Source organism: Strix uralensis, chromosome Z (assembly GCF_047716275.1).
Source record: "Strix uralensis isolate ZFMK-TIS-50842 chromosome Z, bStrUra1, whole genome shotgun sequence".
In the NCBI taxonomy this organism is placed as follows: Eukaryota; Metazoa; Chordata; class Aves; order Strigiformes; family Strigidae; genus Strix; species Strix uralensis.
Genome location: NC_134012.1, coordinates 73853831 through 73874407, shown reverse-complemented (window position 1 = coordinate 73874407; position 20577 = coordinate 73853831). Strand labels below are relative to the sequence as shown.

Sequence of the window (20577 nt, the reverse complement as noted above, 5' to 3'; positions counted from 1 at the left end):
ACCGCATGTCAGAAAAGACAAAAATAACAATACTATCAAAGTTTAATTGCATTTAACAAAAAAAAAGTATCCCACAATTGACCAAAAAGACTGAAAATGTATGTTTAATTACTATTTAAATTAGAAATTATACAGAGCTTTCAGAAGATTTATGCAGATGTATAACATAAATAACCTAATAGGCAAGTTTCCTTCACTTCAGTAAAAATGTGGACCATATGTCAGTTATGTAGTTTGCCGCAGTGAAGTGAATAAGTATAATAAAATACTAGGCTCAGTGAAGAAATAGAATCACAGTAATCGAGATTTTAAATTTCCAGCAAAAGAGAAAATAGTTTCTCAGCAATATTTCCTGAATATTTTGTTCTGTCTACAAATGGAATCTGCATTTACCCTTATTTCCTTAGAGAATGACATATAATGGCATTCATATGTCTGCACTTCTTCTATTTGTCCTCTAAGAGAAAAGAGATCATTTATGTTATTATTGCCTTGTTAAGAAACAAAATTAATTTAGATTTTGTTTTAGGAGTAGGCACAAATATATGTCCAAAGCTGTCTACATTTTATGCTGGAAAATCACATGAAGATCTTAGTTTCAGTCAGGATGAATCCTTTACACTAAAATTAGTAAAATCTTCACAAGGGTCTGAACATATTTTACCATGAAAAACAGTGTAAATGGCAATGTGAATTCTCTGATACTGTTTTATCTTCCCATTCTCCTCAAAACAACAACCATAACACTCTCCAGCCCCAATAACCCAGAATATGCTCACGATGTATCGTTTCAACATTGTGCACAGGTACAAAAATGCTTAAAAAAAACTTGTAAAAAAAAGAACATAAATCAACCAATAGAATGCACTCACCTTCTCTTCGATTAAGCCTTGCAAATCCAGGGCTGTGACTGCTAGATAGCTCTGATGAACTGCTGAATGATGACTGAGGCAAAGCAGACACCAACTGACCATCACAATTATCTGCCAGTGAAAAATACCACGTTCAGGTTAATAGAACGAACACCACTTACTGGAACTGGAACCAAAGAAAACACTAGAAAAATATCTGAATCAACCCTGTATCTGAGAGCAGCACATCTCTAAATATTTCCTCTTTCTATATTATAAGTATCAGTGCTGAGGCAGCACTTTTTTTTTTTTTTTACACAATATTTCATGAGACTACCAGGGTATAATTTATGTTCTTCAACTGGCTGTACTTGCCCACTTCTAACTCACATTCTGAGATCATACTGATAAATGGTTCACAACTCACTATCATTTACATGTAGCAACTAATGCCTTCTAGTCCTGGTTGTAGCATGAAACTACAAACTCAGCACATGCTCGTTATTTTCTTTAGACCTGATGCCAGCATAAGTCTCTGCAATCACATTTAATGTGTAATTACATTAAATACAGCTATTTCTTTAAAAAAACCCCAAACGAAATCCAAACCCAATGAAATAAAAAATAATCTCAGCTATTTTAAGCACTGTAAGAATGACAAAATTGAAAATATTTTCCTTTGCCAACAGTATGCATGTTTGATAAAGACACAGTACAAAATCAATACCGCAGTTATTAGTATGCAAGTCCTAACATCACACAGAATGAAACCTGATTGTTTCAGAAAAAGGAGATTTCACCACAGTTCACAATCAATGGTGCATAAGCAAGGAAATGCTAATCAATACTTTGGATGTTAAATGCCTCTCCAGCTTAATTACTATACAGGGCATGTGTTCATTCTCCGTTTAAATTTGAAAAATATAAATTGAGAATCAATATCTGTTCTAGTTTTATCTGAAAGAATACTGCCTTTAAAACACTAGAAGTATAAGCAAGTCTTTCCCTAGTTACACAGTTCTGGCATCTGTTGTTTAGAAAATGAGAGGAAATTATGTAAACTATTAGTGTTTATGAAACGGTCATTTTTAGGACAAACACACTCTCTGGATGAAACTGATAAGTGACAAGTCACAGGTGAGTCCTTATTCTTCTAACCCTTCTCTTTGTCTGCAAGATTTTCACTAACAAAATCATATTACTTAATACAAAATCTTTTCCTGACAGTGATAATTGTTTCTGCTGAATAAGTATGGATATTTCTAATTAGCAGCAAAACTTTTATATGAATGCCTGTGAGAGATTGAAATGCCATATGCCTGTCTCAAAGCTTGCTTGTGTCTGTGCAAACCTCCAAGAGAAGCTGCTGCGGCCTGTGAATTGGTCTGGGAAGTGTCTCCCAGAGAAGCGGGAGTGTATTGAAGGATGCAACCCCCACTTCTTTGCAGTTGCACTGTCGGACTCTTTAGACAAGCCTCCAAGGGGCAGAGGTGTGCTGAGTTGGCCCCATCCTGTAGCCATTTGTAGCTCTGTTGTGTAGGCCAGACCCCATGCATGCATTGCCAGTGAACTGACAAGAGGCAAATGTTCCTGCCCTGAAGCCAGATGCAACAAAACCTGTGGGAACAGAGAAAAAAAACCCCAAAGGTGGGCAGATATGCTAATCAGTGGATACGATGAACTTAAAAAGGCAGCAGAAAATTTTGCTCGGTGTGCATCTACCATTGAAGCCAGATCCATGTGCACCCACCACCAAAGAATTGAAGACTGAGGACCAACGGGATGCCGCTGGATACATGGTGGTGACTATTCTTGCAGCCCTATCCCGCATCCTTGCTTTATTTTTGTCTTTTCCTTCCATTCTGTCCTATCGCTACCTCTCTTCACTTTTTTAATAATAAAAACCTGTTTTGGGTGTATGGCATTTGACCTCATTTGTGTCTTAATCTCACTCTTGGGATCATATCGAAACCTCCCCCAACACTGGATTGGGACATTGTCTCAAGGGGATTTTTTGATCACCTTCAAAAATTTTATTTTTAAAGTTGGTTCATTTGGTTAAGCAAAACTCATCCTAAAGAGAAGGTCTGGTACTGACCATGACTGCTACAATTAGACATTCTCTCAAATCCCATAAATAATATCCAGTCACTACAAACAAGAGGATTTATTAATTGCTCTTGATAAGCTCATATATACCATACTTCTACTAAATTCTCACTCATTTGAAAGGAACAAATAAAATTATTATTTACTTTCCTAAGCTTATTTCCTGCTCTAGCTTTCTATAATGCAAACTGCAAAATTTTGTAACTACTCTTTATAGTGTAACTCCAACTTCATTTTACACTTCATTATCCACAGATGAGATTTATAACGGTAAAAGAGGCTGTACTGCTTGGGACAAACTGTCCAAATGGTAAGCACAGAAGAAGAAAAAAAAAATTAAGGGAAACAAGATTTCATCTTATGAGCAAATGCATTGCACTGGTAAGTCTTACAAAAGGATCTAATTAGTAAAAGGTTTCTTTACAGCTCAGAAAATAAAAAGAATTTATTAGTCATAAACTACACCAGAAAGAGAAGTGTATGACACTGCTGTTTCATACAGAGAGCTAGTTCCACTGCTGATGCAAAGGAGCACTTCAAGTGTCACTGGTCCTTCTTCTACTGTCAAAGACTATGTTGTAAACCTAGATACCAAGATGAAAATTAAGAGACAACAGAAAGGCACTTTCCCTCAAATCTATATACCTGATCTAGAATCATAGAATCACAGAATAGTTTGGGTTGGAAAGGACCATTAAAGGTCATCTAGTCCAACCCCCCTGCAATGAGCAGGAACATCTTTAACTAGATCAGGTTGCTCAGGGCCCCTTCCAGCCTGACCTTGAATGTTTCCAGGGATGGGGCATCTACCACCTCTTTGGCCATGTTCCATTGTTTCACCATACTCATCGTAAAAAATTTCTTCCTTAATCTAATCTAAATCTACCCTCTTTTAAGTGTAAAACCATTACCTCTTGTCCTATTGCTACAGGCCCTACTAAAAAGTTTGTCCCCATCTTTCATAATCTCCCTTTAAGTACTGAAAAGCTGCAATAAGGTCTCCCTGGAGCCTTCTTTCTCCAGTCTGAACAACCCCAACTCCCTCAGCCTTTCCTTACAGGAGAGGTGTTCCATCCCTCTGATCATTGTTGTGGCCCTCTGGCCCCACCTCAACAGGTCCATATCTTTCCTGGGCTGAGGACTCCAGACCTGGATGCAGTAGAACATTTCATCACTTTCATATGCCTCATATTTTCTGGTGAAGAACATTTATGAAATGAATCACCAAGAATAAGGTGCACTAGCAGATCAACAACAGCTGATACACTATTTTTACAACACTGCTGGGTCTGTCCAGGTCTTCAAAACTTTTTAATTCAGAAGGAAAATAACACCCAGCATTTCCACTGGATGGATGAGACAGCTGCCTTTGTATTATTTGCTTCTGCTGACTACACTTTTCACCTTTTTTCCTCCTAATGTCCAAGTTAGAAAGGAATCAATGGCACTGCAGTATTCTGCCTAGATGGTGTAATACACATATTTCTGTGAAACTCATATATTGTTTTGAGATATTCCCAGAAGAACTCATTAAGCACTTATATAGTGCTTATCCTGTAATTATATCGATCTCAATTTGTAATAGAAAAGTACATAAACAGTTGAATATACACAAGATGTTAGTTATCCAAAATCCATTGCCTTTACACAATGATTAAAGAGAAATGAGCAATGTATCAAAAATAGATATACTCTGAATATTTATACATTTATTTTACAACAGCTAAAATAAATTCAACTTTTTATTGCTTAGCACATGTTGCTTAAAACATGATCTTGTTGCAGCTTACAGTGTGCAATATAACTCAAAATTTAGTGAGAATTCTAGAATTAAATCCAACACACTTTGTAGAAATTGAGGAACCAGATGGTCAGTATCAAGCTGTTTCTCAAATTTAATAAAAGCAAAAGAAAACATATTCTGTACAGCATGACAATTCTATATGGTTTCACCTATAATGGAAGACAGAGTGAAACACTGTTTGAAGTCAGTGTTTTCCTACATGCTACTGGTCAGCTCTTCATTTCTCTTGGACACTCTTCCTCTGTAGAACAGAACAGAACGCACTGCTGAAGGTGATCTAGGGTTTTCTAGAGATATTTCACATAGGTCCTCCAGGCTAAATTGAGTACTTAAGTGGTCTATTCTCGTATGAGTTTTAAAACAAAGAATTTTAGTTAAAATCTATGCATCATAGAGCTTTTATTAGATTTTTGCGATACACTTTTTTTCTTTTTTAAACAATAGCTAAGACTACCAAAAATGTAAACAAACCATAGGTTTCTGTAAGATGCACAAAAATCTGGTCTCAAATCAGACTTTGTGAAGGAAAAAATATCTATTTAATTGTTTAATGCTTATGTAGAGACCTCTTGATGAATAAAATCAAGCTCAGCCTAGAGACTCATTATACAGCAAGTATACAATAAGAGTGAGAAATAATTGTGAAGTGCTAGGGTTGACTAATGCAGTACATTGACATGAGTTATAACAGTATTTAAAAAACAATGTCTGAAATGGGTAGTATTCAGCAAGACAGAAAGGCATTACTCTGAGAACGAGAGATGAAAAGCTGAAGTGTAACTAGTAAAAAAGAAAACAAGCAAGAATATGCAAATGGGGGAAGGATATATATTAAAAAATGTATTACCTGTTTTATCACCAAATGAAAAAAGTTATTCAAGTTATGTAAGGCATGCCTTTCCATATACCATAATTCCAGTGCAGATTTAATCAAATTTATAAAGCAAATGAGGCATTTTATAGGAATAAACCTGTGAGTGTTGCATGTACAAAGTATGCCTATCATTTCTATTCCAGCTTCAAATACTATCTCATTATGCAAATTCAGAGTAAATCAAGAAGTTATTAATTCAGTGGTACCATAACTTACATAGATCATGCCATATGATCTACAACAGATGGAGATCAAATAGGGTATCATGTAGTAAAGCAGTTATCACAGTTATGTTTATAATACTATGGTTGACCAGATAAATTTTGTGTCTTCTAGCAAAGCAGTAGCTTGTTAAAATAAAAACAGTACTAAAAATAGTAGAATACTGGGACAACCTGAGCTACATTTCTTCAGAATGCATTATTATATATTTTCATTTCCACGTAGTGAAAAAAGCACGTCACTTACAGGCACAAGTCTTCTTTTTTCTTTTGCAACATCAAGACTATATGGCACTGATTTTAGTTTGTATGTAACAGTCAGGCTGCTGTTTGTCATCTAAATTTTCAGCTTGGTCTATAACATAGACACAGATTTTCACACATTCCAATTTGAGTGCAAATTTACTCTGAATAAGCAAATGTCAGAGTCCAGTTCTTACTTACTACAAGCTGACGTGCAATAAAGATTCTGTTCATAATTGTCTAAAAAGTACATGTATTACACTGAGACATTCACTTTATTCAAGACCTATCTCAATTCAAACTAAAACATCCCAACACAAGAGCATACATAAAATGTTAAAATTTCACTTATTTAACTTTTTAATGACATTAATTGCAGCTATATTGTTTACAGTTTTTTCCTTAAAATCTAGTTTACTCAAAACTTTCTCAACAAACAAGAACTACCACTTTCTTTATAAACTACTGAACTTCTGGTAAAGAAGGACATAGGTAACAAAGAAGGAAAAAATATTACAATGATTGTCTTCCCCAAAAAACTATTACATTCTTCAGCTTTATCAAAGTCTCAAAGAAAATATTGTTTGCCTAATGAGCAGAGTAATAAATATTTTAATGTTAACAAAAATTCTCTTCCAGTAAGCCACATGAAAACAAAACAAAACAACGACAACAAAAACAACTCAAAGAAAGTTTAGCAATCTTTCCTTAATCAGGGAAAACTAAACACCTAATCATCAGACAAGCAGACTAGCTAGGGACAACTGGAAATGCAGTGGAACAGAAAAGAAGAAATAACAACTCTGGGAGCCTCTAAGAAGTTTAGTAATGTTCATCTTTCCCATGCAGGTGAAGCTGCAATGCTTAGGAAAGATCAACTTTGCTACCATTAATACATTCAGATTTGAATAAATGAGTATCTGTCATCAAAAACTTCATGAAAAGGAGTGAGGCTCTTAAAAATAAGAGACATGTCATATTGTATCAACAGGACTAGCACTTGCTAAACCCCCCCCAAAAGGTGCGACAAAATCTACCCTGCCATAGGTATTTATTAAATTTATAATTTAGTCATGTGGATTACAAAGCATTCCTTTTCCTATTACTGTGAAGACCAAATATCCTTGAGACCATCTACTGTTTTCAACAGAAGATATTTAATTTTCCCTAGGAGTAAGCACATATCTCACTTTACTTAATAGAACCTTTAAATATGTTAATTGTGGTAATTTAGTCTTTGGTCCATGTGGAGGCATCTAATTAGTTTCAAAGGATTCACTGAATTTAATGAGATTCATGTGCAATAGATAACAAGAGATGTTCCCCCTCTCCTTCTTTTGCTGGGAGGTATTGACCATTATGCTGATCCTGATTATGGTGAACTCTTCATCAATGAGGATAAGAATAATGAGGAGAAGTCCAGTTGATAGATTTACAGACAATTAGATCAGGCTCATTTCAGGCCTTCTAGCTACACAATATGCAATGTCACTCAATATGAAACTGGCCTGTTGCTGCTATATGCTTCCCCTTGCATTTGTTTTCTGACCAGGGATAAACTATTTTTGTTCAGAGAGCCTGAGCACTTCCTCTTGGGTCTACTGCTGCCCATTTGTAGCTAAGAGTTTAAAAACAACTAACTAGAAAAGCTGCACTGTTTCATGCTTGCCTCTAAGCTCCCTGAAGCAGTTCTTAGCCACTACTGTCTTCCTTTACCACTCTTCAGTACATTCTGTGAATATTTTTAGGCATTTCCACATATTCTATTTGAACTGCATATAGGAGCCATAGAAGCTCTCAGTGCTTTGCTTTGCTGAGGTTTTCTAGCCATTTTCATCTGCTTCCTACTTTGAAAAATGTTAACCCTTCAAGTTGAAATTTTCTTGGTGATGGGCCCAGGCTGAATTTTTTTTTCTTTTTTTGTTTAAGCGTGAGTTTTTATCTATAGATTTGAGCTATTTCTTGGAAGGGGGTGGAGGGAGATGGAGGGAGCCGACTGTCCATGAAAATAAAGAAAAATCTTTAGGCTTTTGTAACAGTTTCTCTGTGTATGTAAAGAGTGATTTACCAGGGAGATAACCTTCATGGCAGGGCTGTTTCTTTTCTTGAATTTGAAACAAAATCTTCCAGTATTCTGATAAAATTGTTAGCCTTTGCAGACTGTGGTTCACACAAATTCAGCACAGAATTCTCACACTTAGCAGTCAATTATTCCTAATATATTATTCACATCAGGCATGTGATGTTTACCTTAACAAAAAATATGCAATGCTACATTTCCTCCCTTTCAGGGAGCGATCCACATTTCTCAATTGCAGTTATTTCATGACAAGGAGGGATCAAGAACAGGAAGTGAGTACAAGAAGCTAAATTTCTTCTGCGATCACCGATCATCTTCGTTTTGTCCAGGGCATGGAAGTCTTTTTGTGACTGAACATAGAGAACTTAAAAGCCAGACCAGAAGGAAGAAGATAAAGACTGTAGTTAGATAGATCAGAATTTAATGATACAGGGCTGGAAGACAGATAAAATCCTGTTTCCAAAGACAGACATTTGCAAAGATTCACACCTCGCAATAAACCTTCAACAGCTAGCATGGTTCTTCTAGCTGGAAATTATGCTTTCCTTAGGTTTCTATTTATTTATTATTTCTTTATTTACACTTTTTCTTTTTATCTGACTTCATGAACCACTTCTATCCCATAGTTTAGGAAAAAGAAGCATGAAAATCACAGGGAAATCTTCTAATTAGTTTTAACAAAGTGAAGTAAAGGGCTTCCTTGTTCTTTATTCATTCTTTCCAGAAATCAGCCAAGAGTCAACAACTCTTAATTGTCATTAAAGACGTATTAACAATAACTGAAGTAACTCACTCCTGATTCTCCTGGTCTTTTCTAGAAACTTTCAGTCTGTGATCCAGTGCAAGTGAAGTCCTGTTACTGTAACTTAATTTCTAATTCCTAGTGCTATTGGAAACCAAAAAAGTCCTTATATTAAGTCCCATGATTATTGGATCAAGTCTGTATTTTTTTATAGATTCCAAATACATTTTATGTGCATGAATTCAGTGGTGAAAGAGTATGAGATTCAATAAAACATTAGAGCAGGACGAACTAGAACTGAGAGGTGATGGGATTAATGGATCTTTTTCTGTTAGGCACTTCTAATTCACTTTAAAGACACATAGCAAAATTTATTAATTAAGCAAATATGCTGCATTAGCGCTTGTAGATCAGCTTGTTGAAGTTGTACCCTACAGCAAATCAAGAAAGTAGAAGGGCATACCATCTACTGGATAGGCAAGTATCTTGTCTGTTTTAACTTAAAGGCATATTTCTTATCAAACAAGATTCAAAACTGGCAAGATTAAGTAGAACACATTCTAAAACATCAGCAGAATCTAAAATTTGTGGGATCTTATGGGCCCTTCCTTAGTTGTGTAAACTCAATCTAACATTGTTCACTTAATATTTCTACTATTAAAAGATCTTTCATTGTGTTTTTTATTGCCATTGAGTTTTGTTGGGGATCTTGGCAACACAGAATATAGGTCGAAAAAGTTTTTAATATTAAAAGGTAGTAATGCAGTAAATGTTAATAAGAATGATCTGACTAAAAAAATTTAATTCAGTAAGTATAATGGGTTCGTTCTGTGAAAAGCAGTGAAAGACTAATGCAATTTGTAATGTAAGCTGAAAGTACCTTAAGCATGTGTGGTAGTTAAACGGCAAGATTTTTAGACAGAACAAAACAATTTATATATAATTATATAAGTTACAATTTAGAATTAAAGTATTTCATACAGATCAAGAACAGATAACTTTTATTATCAGCATTAATTTTTTCCCATGTAGGTGTGCAATATCTGAAAACTAATTTTGTAACAGCATGAAATGTCCTTTCTCATGAAATATGTCTTACACTTTCTTACTGGATTATTAAATTTTCACTGTCTTCGTGCTCTTTTTTTAATTTTTTAATCTGGTATGGTTTGGGTTTTTTTTCAGCTGGGATAACATAAACAGAGTTTAATAAAATCTTTCTTGAGATCCATAAAAGCATCTTTACTGAAAGTCAAGAGTACTTCAAATGCCTTATTACCAGAACAATGTAGAAATCATTCTTCTTTCTCCTAGCCTAGCAGAAGCAGACAGAATTCACACAGAAGGGGGAAAGGATTGTTTATGTTTGTTCCAATGATAAGTTTTAACTTTGATTTTATTAAATCAACCTTGGCTTAAAGATAGAGGTTTTCCATTGGATTACATTTTGCCCGTGAAACAAACTTCTCAAAGTTAGAAAAGAAAATAACACTTCCTTTTTATTCAAGGCAAAATTTGTATCAAACTGTTTCAGAGAGAAATAGGCAATGTAATTCAGTGCCTAAAAAAATTAGTAAAAACTCAATCTAGGACTCTCAAAATGAAATTAACAGAAGGAAAGTCATATTCAAGTAAATCCCATCAACTGTCACTGAGAGCCATCTTTATAATCACATTACACAAAGCAATCTTAAACAAACCACAAATAGAAGGATCTTCATATTTGGAATCTGGAAATTATGCTTTCTTTAGGATTCTATTTATTTATTATTTCTTTATTTACACTTTTTCTTTTTATTTGATTTCATGAACCACTTCTATTCCATAGTTTAGGAAAGTAGTTAGTTAGAGTACCCACTCTAACAATAATGTAAATAAAAAGACAAACTCATGAAATTTTCTTTAAAAAAAAAGGTTTGTTGGGTTGTTTTTTTTTTAACAAACTCTTTTGGGGATCAAAAAAATTACATTTCTAAGATTCACCTTAGAACCAAAACTTCATGAGCTGTTTTTTCATGGATGCTAATCACTTTAGGCAGTCTCTCTAAGGAGATCTTTACAACTGGGTAGCATTTGTCTGAGTCTGCAAGATTCTGTCCACAGACAAAATGCTGTAACACTGAATCCTGTCGATTTCTCTTTCTGCTCCGGTCCTACAGCTATGCTCTGCCACTGATTGCCAGCCAACTTTTTACTGAAACAAACATGATATGATATATAATTCTATATTTATATATAATATACATTTAGTAAAACTAAATTAACAAGCCACTCACTGGAAACGTTGCTTTCTTATCTGTAGATCTGGTTATATGTTAAGACATAACACGGTTGCAGGACAAAACTCTATTTGCTGTTAAATAGTGTGGGGCAGAAGCAGAGGGAATGGTGTTTAGGGGAAAATGATTATAGGTAAGAATGTGTAAACTGTAAAAGTCTCATGATTTTACTACTTTTATCAATATTTACTTTTGTATTACTATCACTACATTGGCATAGCAGAATGCTTCCTTGCAAGAGGAGTGTAAGAGTTCACAAGTAACTTCTTGTACACAAGCCCCAGAAACACAATTATTGATTAGGAGACAAATGCAGCTGGGTCATTCTGCATCAGACTGGATTTGAGAAAATCTTTGTTAGATATGGCATCTTGGCTAAAGTAAGGTAAATTTTGAATCATCTCTGAAAATATCACTTGCAGTTGTTTAATGAGACTTCAACAGCTCTGGTTATCTTTTCAACTACAAAGCACTTGCTTTCCATTCCCAAAGCTGAGCTTCTGAGGAAGGAACAGTAACATCAAAACCCTTCTGGCAGGTATCACAGAAATATAATTTAGGAACAATTAATTTGGATGAAAGATAAAACCAAGAGGGAAGCTCCAAGGTGAAGCAACACTGGAAAAGGCAGCAGTGACTTCTGTTGATGCTTTGGTCAAAGACAGAGGGGAACTAGTCATTTAGTACTCTGGCCCCTGACCATCACCTCCAAAGGCACAGTGCTAGCTCTCCTCTGCTTGAAAGCATCTGGCACAAGCAATTAAACTCGAGGTCTGAAAGTGCTGAGGACAGTACAGATAAAATCCTTGTTATGCCACTGTAGGAAAACAGGAAACAAGAAAGCACATACACTTATTAATTTCAGGATTAAGAGGATCAATACTAAACTGACTCCACTTACTGACTATAAAACTTGTCCCAGAAACAGAACAGAAAACCAATAATTCATACATACACACACAGTATAATTGTATTTTACAATGTTGTAAATTCACCTATTTCTTCACAATTTTATAAATTTAAATATCATTACTACTAGGAAATAATATCGTTTTTCAGAGATAAGATTTCAAACATAGTATCTTAAGTTCAGCTTCAGTCATAAGCCTTTGGATCTTGTGTCCATATGAAGGAAAAATCTCGTCTTCACTATCAGTTATATTATTTCAAGTGCAAGTTTGTACAGATGCTGATTAAGTCACCTCTCCAATTCTTTAGTAAGACAAATTCCTTTAGGCTTATATTGTGAGCCTTATTTTCCAGCTCCTGTATCACTCTGCAGGCTTACTTTGAACAATCAGCATTTGCGTATCTTTCTTGAACGCACAGAAATTGGTAGTAGAGGTCCGTGTTGTATGCTGAAAGCAAACTGAACCCCAACTTCTACTCTTAGGTCAGTATTTTTTGGGATACTTTACCATTTAATGGACATAACCTGATATGGTAGATCCCAGATGTACACCCATACTACCTAATCTACATTTATCTCAGTAAGAAACGTGGTGTTTTGTATTGTGAATATGTAAATAGACAATTCAGATCATCCTCTAATGACTAGCCACCGGTTTTTTTATTAGTTATATGATCTGTAATTATGTCACTTTTACTTTAGTATATGTCATTGACAAAATAGGACTGGATGAAGTGCCTGTCTCTGAGGTATCCTTCTAACCAAAGCTCGATATATTGATATCACCTTATTTACAGCCACGTATTTTGAGATTGGCATTGAGTCAGTTTTTAATGCAATTTAAGATGTTCTACATTAATGACATGGAATGAAATTAGTCTTATACAGCAATACATCACATGATTGAGTTATGCATATATTATATTAGAAGTGGCTTTATCATAGATTTCTGATTAATATGTCATTTACTCCTTCAGATTATTAGTGAAAGATTTAAATTCAATTGATCTGAATACTAATGCCCTCCTTGAAGTCCTGTGTTAGACTCAAACCCATTTACTATTACTCTAGTTTGTCTTTATACCTCATATCCAAATCTTTATGAAAGTATGTTTCTGCCATCAAAAACTACCACTATCACTCCTTTCCACTGACTGTATGGTTACATGCAGAAGAATGGCGAGGAGATAGGCAATGGAGGTCACTACAGCTATTTCCCAGATTCTTTAGAGTAAATCCCTTTATGCTTTGTTAAGGCAGCAGAGATTTCTATTTCATATTGTAGCATATTGCTGCTTTTGTTGTCCTTGGCTGGGTTTCCCCATACACGTCCACTTGCAAGGCTGTCCACTAGCCATCGCATCACCGAGATTTACTGTGCATGTGCATTCTTACATAAAAGCTTCATAAGCTCATGCCCATTGCTCCTTGCCATGGACTGTTACTCTGCAGTGCCTTGGACTTCCCCTCTTGCTGTTTACCTCACTTGGGTAATTGTTGGGGAACCCCCGCTGGGACATCGGGTTAATAAAAGCCTTTTGACCGTCTTTGCTTGTATTGTGTCTGTGTATCCAACCCTTCTTGGGTCCGGTAAGGTGTCACCACTGGCAGAGGCCAGTCTGGTGTCACTGCCTGGAAGTGACACTGACAAGTTTTGTTAATCACTTTATAATCTGTGAATGCCAACAATGAATAAACTGATATTATGATCTTATTAGAATGCATGGATATGCATGGATCACAAGCAGTGATACTTCTTTTTTTTAATAATTAGTATCTACTGAGATCTGATATCTGATTCACTGGCATGCATGATTGTCACAAACTGTTTGTAAACAAGAAACTGTTCACAAAGCAGATGTCTCAAACAACTCGAGTGGGATGCCCTGTGGGGGAGAAGCTCTGTGGAGGTGGGGTGGCAGGTCCTGTCTCTCTCTCTCCCTCCTGTTGTTGCCCAGAGACAGAACTTGCCTAGCAGCGCAGGTACAAGCCAGAGAAAATGAGAACCTTCTGGAACAATCTATTGTGCATGTGTAAGAAAGACTATGTAAAGACAACACCCCACATGTGTCTCTGTCAACGCACCACCTACGGACCAAGCTTGTTACTCTGCAACAAAGTGGGATCCAAGGGTGTTGATTCCCGTTTTCCTATCCCCTATTCCTCTCTTTCCTCTTTCTCAACGCTCTTTTCTTACATATATTCATGTGTATAAGTTTTGTATGTGATTGGTTGATCATTGATGAGATATTAGGAAAAGAGTCTCATCGCCAAAGTGCCTTTATTCATTCTCCCGAGGGTTATCAATTGATTGCTGCCAAATTGTCTCCATTCACTCACTAAAGTGGTCAGTTAATAAAGTCACTAGCACAATTGTTCCTCCGAGTCATTGTGGTGACTCGGCCCGCCCTGCGGCTCTGGGTCTTCCGGCATGCAGACTCTCAGGGAATTCAGAAGACTCACCTCCCTCGTAACCCACCACATGGGATGAGACAATGATGAAACGTGCCCTCATTGAACAGATGCAAGGAAAACCTAAATTAAAATGTAGGAAGATCATCTAGAAAAGCCTGTTACATATAGATACATACAGACAGTATTCCAAAGGAATGCCTTTGCAGAGTTACTAATTCTCTGAAAATGGTAAGTGCTATAAGCATGGGAAATTTTAAATAGAGACAGTATCTCTATATAACTTGGGTATTTATCTATATAAATTATATATGGGTGCAAGTAAAATTTAAAAAAAGTATTTATGTACAAGTACTTACAGAAGAAATGTTACACACTCCTAACAAAGCTTGAACTTTAGGCTTGCATACCTCATTGCATGCCACTGCATGCTACAGTACCTTCTTAATTATTATGTTTTGCTGGAACATACTTCTCTTTCCTTTTTGGTGCCATTTTTCTACCTACCCCTTCAGCTGGAGCAGAGTCACACACTATTACCTTTTGCATGCTTTGGAAGTATTTTGGAAGCTGACATACCTGTTAGAGTGTTCCAAACTACACACATAGATAAAGAATTCTTGTTCTTATACAGGTATTTAAATCACATTAAATTCGTTTTCAATTAAGGCAGAAGGGAAAAAAAAAACCCTTTGTAAAATGTCTATGAAAAAGTGAGAGCCCACACAGTCAGACAACTAACACTAATCAGAAAGATTTCTCTTCATCTCTCACTTTTTTACTCAACTACCTTTCTGTTCAGTCCTTATAAAGCATAGTTACTGTTTCAGACTTTGTACATAATTTCAAGGCTTGCTTTTTTGGGACAGTTTGTCACAGAAGACATCAGCTGGAGAAAGTTCCTCTGTCAATGAATAGGCTGTGGTTCCTTTCTTCAAGTGCTTATTAGCTCTTAAAGGCAAACTACTCTTCAAAGTCTCCTAAAGATCCAGAAAGACAATTTTCCCTCCCATATTGCCTTCTATTCCCTCCTTGATCTGACCACTCTTTGTAAGTACAATAACCTTTGTTCCACTTCCTTGAATATCCAGATGTCTCTTTGCTAGTCTGGTTGCCATCTCTACTTTACTAGGTAGTAAACAGGTCCTTGCTCCAAAATGATAAAATCCCCTCTAATCTCTTAGTAACACACTGGAGTGTGCTACCGCAAATGTCTTTTACACTGGATGGGTTATTTAGTGTTTATCAGTTCACTAGGAAACATCAAAACACCTAACTGTGATTGTCCACTTAATCTGTTTGGGGTATGAGTGAATTTGAGGCAAACTACACTATGCTACATCTTAAGTACACTGTAAAATATCCTGCAGGATTTGGCTATCCAGTAAATACAGATGATTGAGTGTTCTGTGATGAGTTTAAATATGTGCACCCCACTTGAGTCAGTTATTTCTTTTCCGTGTTTTCTAAGAGAAAATATTCTACAACAGTATAACTAAGATAAAATACCATCATGGATTCCAGAAATAAAAATCCTCACAATTCAGGCTTCGCAGGGACAAAACCTAGCAATTTCAGCTGCGCATGGAAACCCACCAGGGAAAACTTTGTTTTTGTCCATGGGTTTATCCAAGTATCATTTAATTCCCTATAAACAGCTTAAGTGCTCTACAGCACTCTACATAGGAACAAATTTCTCTAGGAGTTATTCAGAAGTTTCCTTTAAATTAAAATACATTTTTCACACATATATACCTCAACAATTAGTTACTCCCTAAAATAAAAGGAATCACTATCTAGTGTGAAGCCCAATAGGCATTGATAAAATCCAGGAACAGTAAAGAGTAGAAGGCATAGGAAAATTTCCAGCTGGCAAATTTGAAACCCCTGCTTCAAAGCACAACTGTGTCCCAGGAAGAAGGCAAAAGGAAGGTATGTTCCTTTCCATAACTCACTAGGTTTATAAATTCACTCAAACTAGGTCAGTGCTAAGCAGTGAAAGTTTCACTGTATGCTATATTTCTTTGGGCTGTTTCTCTGAAAATCCCCCCCAAATAATTTTTATGTTAAACTGAAATTCAGCACAGCTCTAACTGAATAACCAGATACTACTACTACTACTACCACTACTACTACCATTACTACTACTACTACTACCACTACTACTACTACTAATAATAATAATAATAATCTGAATGAAACATGGAGACAAAATTATTAGATATTTGGATAAATCTTCATATAGCAATCATAACTCAAAAATCTCTTACAAAACTGGTGGCATTATTTCTCAGAATAAAATAAAGCAGAGAGAACTATGCCACACAGGGAAGTAAAACAGTCAATCTTAGCCTATTGCATGTTATGATATCTTAGCATTATGATTGCAGCAGTGATTTGGATAACAATTTCCTTACAATAAGGAGTTCCTTTTTTTGCAGTTCAGCTGAAGCTACCTGTCTGGCACTGCATTCAAATTTTACCGTAAGAAGAACAGTAGCACCATGCTCTGCCAAGTCAGTCTAGTCTAGAGAAAGTACTTTAACCACTGCTTTATGTTAAATTAATCTTTCATTTGCTCTAACACAGTAAGTGGCATTGAATAAGGAAGCTCCCCAATATATGTCCAAAAAACCAACAAATTACCCCTTGCAGCAGTGCACATACTTTTAAATGGTGAATCACTTCAAAATAATATTCTACAAATTTGTTCTATGGTGTGTAGGCATACACTGAACTTAGTTTATGAGGATAATGTACAATAGGACACAGAGTGAAAGGAAAAAAGGGTAAGATTAGTGTTATACACTGTTAATTTTACATTTTTCTAAGTTACTTTAGAAAGTAGGGATAGTTTCCTCTTTCTCTTCCCCCCCCAATAACCACTTGTAATATTAAATTAGAAAAGAAACTTTTCAGATATTTTTTGGAAAGCTTATTCCCAGTTGACCTTATTAAAGCAACTTAAAGCATTTTGACAGATAGAATGTTTTCTTCGAAAGACCAAATCTATAATGCACAAGACATGTCTTTTTTTTTTTTTTTTATTATGTTATGTAGTGAATGGATAGCACAGACATCATGTTGAATAGAATCAGCTTTCATGATTTTGTTTTGAAAACATTTTGTTCATCCTTTTTTGACATGATTTCATCGAAGTGTACCCTGCATACCAAAATTCTTTGTCTCAGGAAGGAATGAGCACAGAATTCTGACTACAATAAAGCTTTATTGATCAAATCCAAACAGAAGCCACACAGTGCCACACAGGGAAGAAAAACAGTGCACCATAGCCCATTTTAAATGGTGGTGACTTTGTATTATAACTTCAACAGTGATTTGGGTAAAAACTGCTTTACAATAAGCAGTTTCGGGTTTTTTGCACAAGTTTAGTGAAAGATGGCTGTGTGCCTGACAAGACATTCAAACTGTAGCCTAAGAATTACAGTGGCATTATGCTATTCCAGATCAGTCTAGTCACCACTAAATTTAGGAAAATTGAAATGAAAGCAGTAAAAATCTGTGTGATCATATTCTGAGCATTTTACCTGATTTAAACTGGAAAGCTACATCTCACCCACTATTTTTTCCATAAGTACATTATTTATTGCTTTTTCTTGGTCACAATATGACATTGGCAGAATTATATTCCCCAGAACCTGTAATTTTCAACTAACTTAATTCTCACCCATTCTCGTTACAACAATTAAATAATCAGAAACAGCTGCCTCAGGTAGTAAAGTTATATAGTTACTAGTTACATAGTCAATCCCCATTGATTAAAGATAAAAGGAATAATCCAATGGCATTGCTAAATTTTGTTACTTTACTGTGCCTACAAAGACTTTTGATGTCAAAAATCATGTAGGCTTCCCTTTAACATTCATATCAGGAATGGAAGGCTAGAACTCACATGATTTAGGACCCTGTATAACAGCGCAAAGTCATGCAGATCCCCCTAAGCGGGATGAATCTTCACATCATCAAATCACCATTTTCTTGACTGCTTTGAATTATGAAAGAAAAAACAGTTATCTGGACTAAAGCATTACCATGTTCCCTGCTTTCTGTCAGTAGAGATGATAAGAGGGCAAAAAAAAGTCATCATGGTTGCATTGACTTCTGTTATGAGTAAATCAGATCATTCATTACCTGGCCTTCTGCAGCCATACCTCTGAATGTATTTTCCATATAAAAGGTCCTGCAGTCACTTAATGTGCTGCTATTTTATTCCCAACATAAATATATTTAATTCTTTTTTTGAAAAGCACTCAATATCACAACTAAAAGAAAGCACTAGGAAAGTTCTTTCATTTCAGAAAGTTAAGGTGAGATCTTGTAGTGCTCAAAGTTAACAAGCATTCACAGGTAATTACATTAACCTACAAGACTGAAGAATTTTGTATATATTAAGTACAACTATATGGGGCAAGATTGACTTTATTGATCAGTTAGTAATTTTTCTTAAGATTACACTTCAAAACCAACTGTGTGATCATTACAGTATTCCAAAACATATGAGCACTTTTATTTAAATATCAAAACATAGTATGGGCTGATAAAATCCCCCTGAAGGAGGCCACATTCTCTAAGTAATTATAGCTGTTTCTTAGCTAAATAGTAAGCTTGGCACATCTTGGTATGTTTAAGTAAATATGAGACATGTAACAGTTGCTTATGATTTGTACATAATGCAGTTTACCAGATGGTAAGTAGATACAAGTCCCATATTAACTATATAAAACATCTAGTAGAAATCCATGTGATAAAGAAGATACTCAGCTAGTTACAAAACTAATTTTCACTTGTAGATATTGATTTTGGTTTAAATTCTTCTGAAAATTCTTAGGGATTTTTTAAAATATTTCTATGTGAACACTGCAAATAATTCACCCTTCTCAGAAAGTTCAAAATGTAGATTCTTTTATAACCAATATCTTCTATGGTCACTCAAAAGGAAGAAAACCATGCTTGATTTTCAGGAATTTCACAGCGTTCAGACATAAAACAAATTTGGTGCTGGCACATGGCTTATTTTATCTAGACTTCCTATGTTGCATTACACTTTAATATAGACTTGAGACCTCTCTTTTATTTTCTTAGTATGGAAAAAGGTTGCATTTCAGAAGAAAATAAGGTCCTGGCAGTTCTAAGAGTTTGCACAGACTGTAAGATATCAAACATTTGAATAAAGAGGGATTATAAATCTTCACATGAAACTACCCAGAACTGAAGCACTACCATAACAATAAATAATATCTACTGAAAAACAGAAAAAAATCTAAGGATGGCAGTGATAACAAGAAAATGAAAGCAAACTTTTGTAGTTTTTTAAATGAACTGAAGGAAATTATTTCATGTATCAATTAATTAAATCCACAGTAGTGTACTGTGGGAAAGAGATAACTGTAATTAATGCCAATCTGTTAATTAAAAATCTGTTAATACAGCATGTAGGAAAACATTTTAGATCTTTTTTTGCATTAAAAAGTGTGTAAAGCTGAAATAAAAATGAAGTCACAGGTAAAAATTAAGTCCAGTAGGTGGTGGAGAAATCCTAGAAGAGTATGTGCTTGTCAAATAAAGTAGTATCTGTCACCAAAGTAGTAATCTGTCACCAACCTGGTGTCTTAAGGAAATGCAAAGAATACAGTTAACTGATGCTGAAAAACCTGTTCAATGGTTATCTCCCTCTCAGTCACTGCCTCAGTCCTTTACTCATACCTCTTGTTTTTCAACAACATGCAAATTAAGATATCATTTTAAAATGTTTTCTGCAATTGTTTTTAATCTGTGTACTAACCTGGAATAATGACTGTCTGGAAAGAAATAAAGTTCATTTTTATTCTTTGTAATTACTTCTATTTTACAATAAAGCCAAAATGTATGATTCCTGCATATGCAATCAACACAGGACTCAAATATTTGTTTGTTTCAGATGAGTGTGACACCCATAGGTTCTACTTAATTCTAGAAAAACTGTGTTTAGCTCAGAATATCCAAAGGTAGTTTTATTTCTACACCAGGCTGAGACAATGCAGAAAAAAAGTCA

The 20577-nt window shown here is 35.3% G+C and overlaps 1 protein-coding gene across 1 annotated transcript in view; it reads right to left on the bottom strand.

Annotated features, from left to right (window-relative positions):
- The window catches only part of CNTNAP4 (contactin associated protein family member 4), a 246442-nt gene that overhangs the window by 198398 nt on the left and 27467 nt on the right, over positions 1–20577 (bottom strand). Inside the window, exon 2 of the mRNA XM_074856318.1 lies at positions 873–983. Coding sequence (XP_074712419.1) covers positions 873–983 — 111 coding nt within the window. The remainder of the gene's footprint in view (positions 1–872; positions 984–20577) is intronic.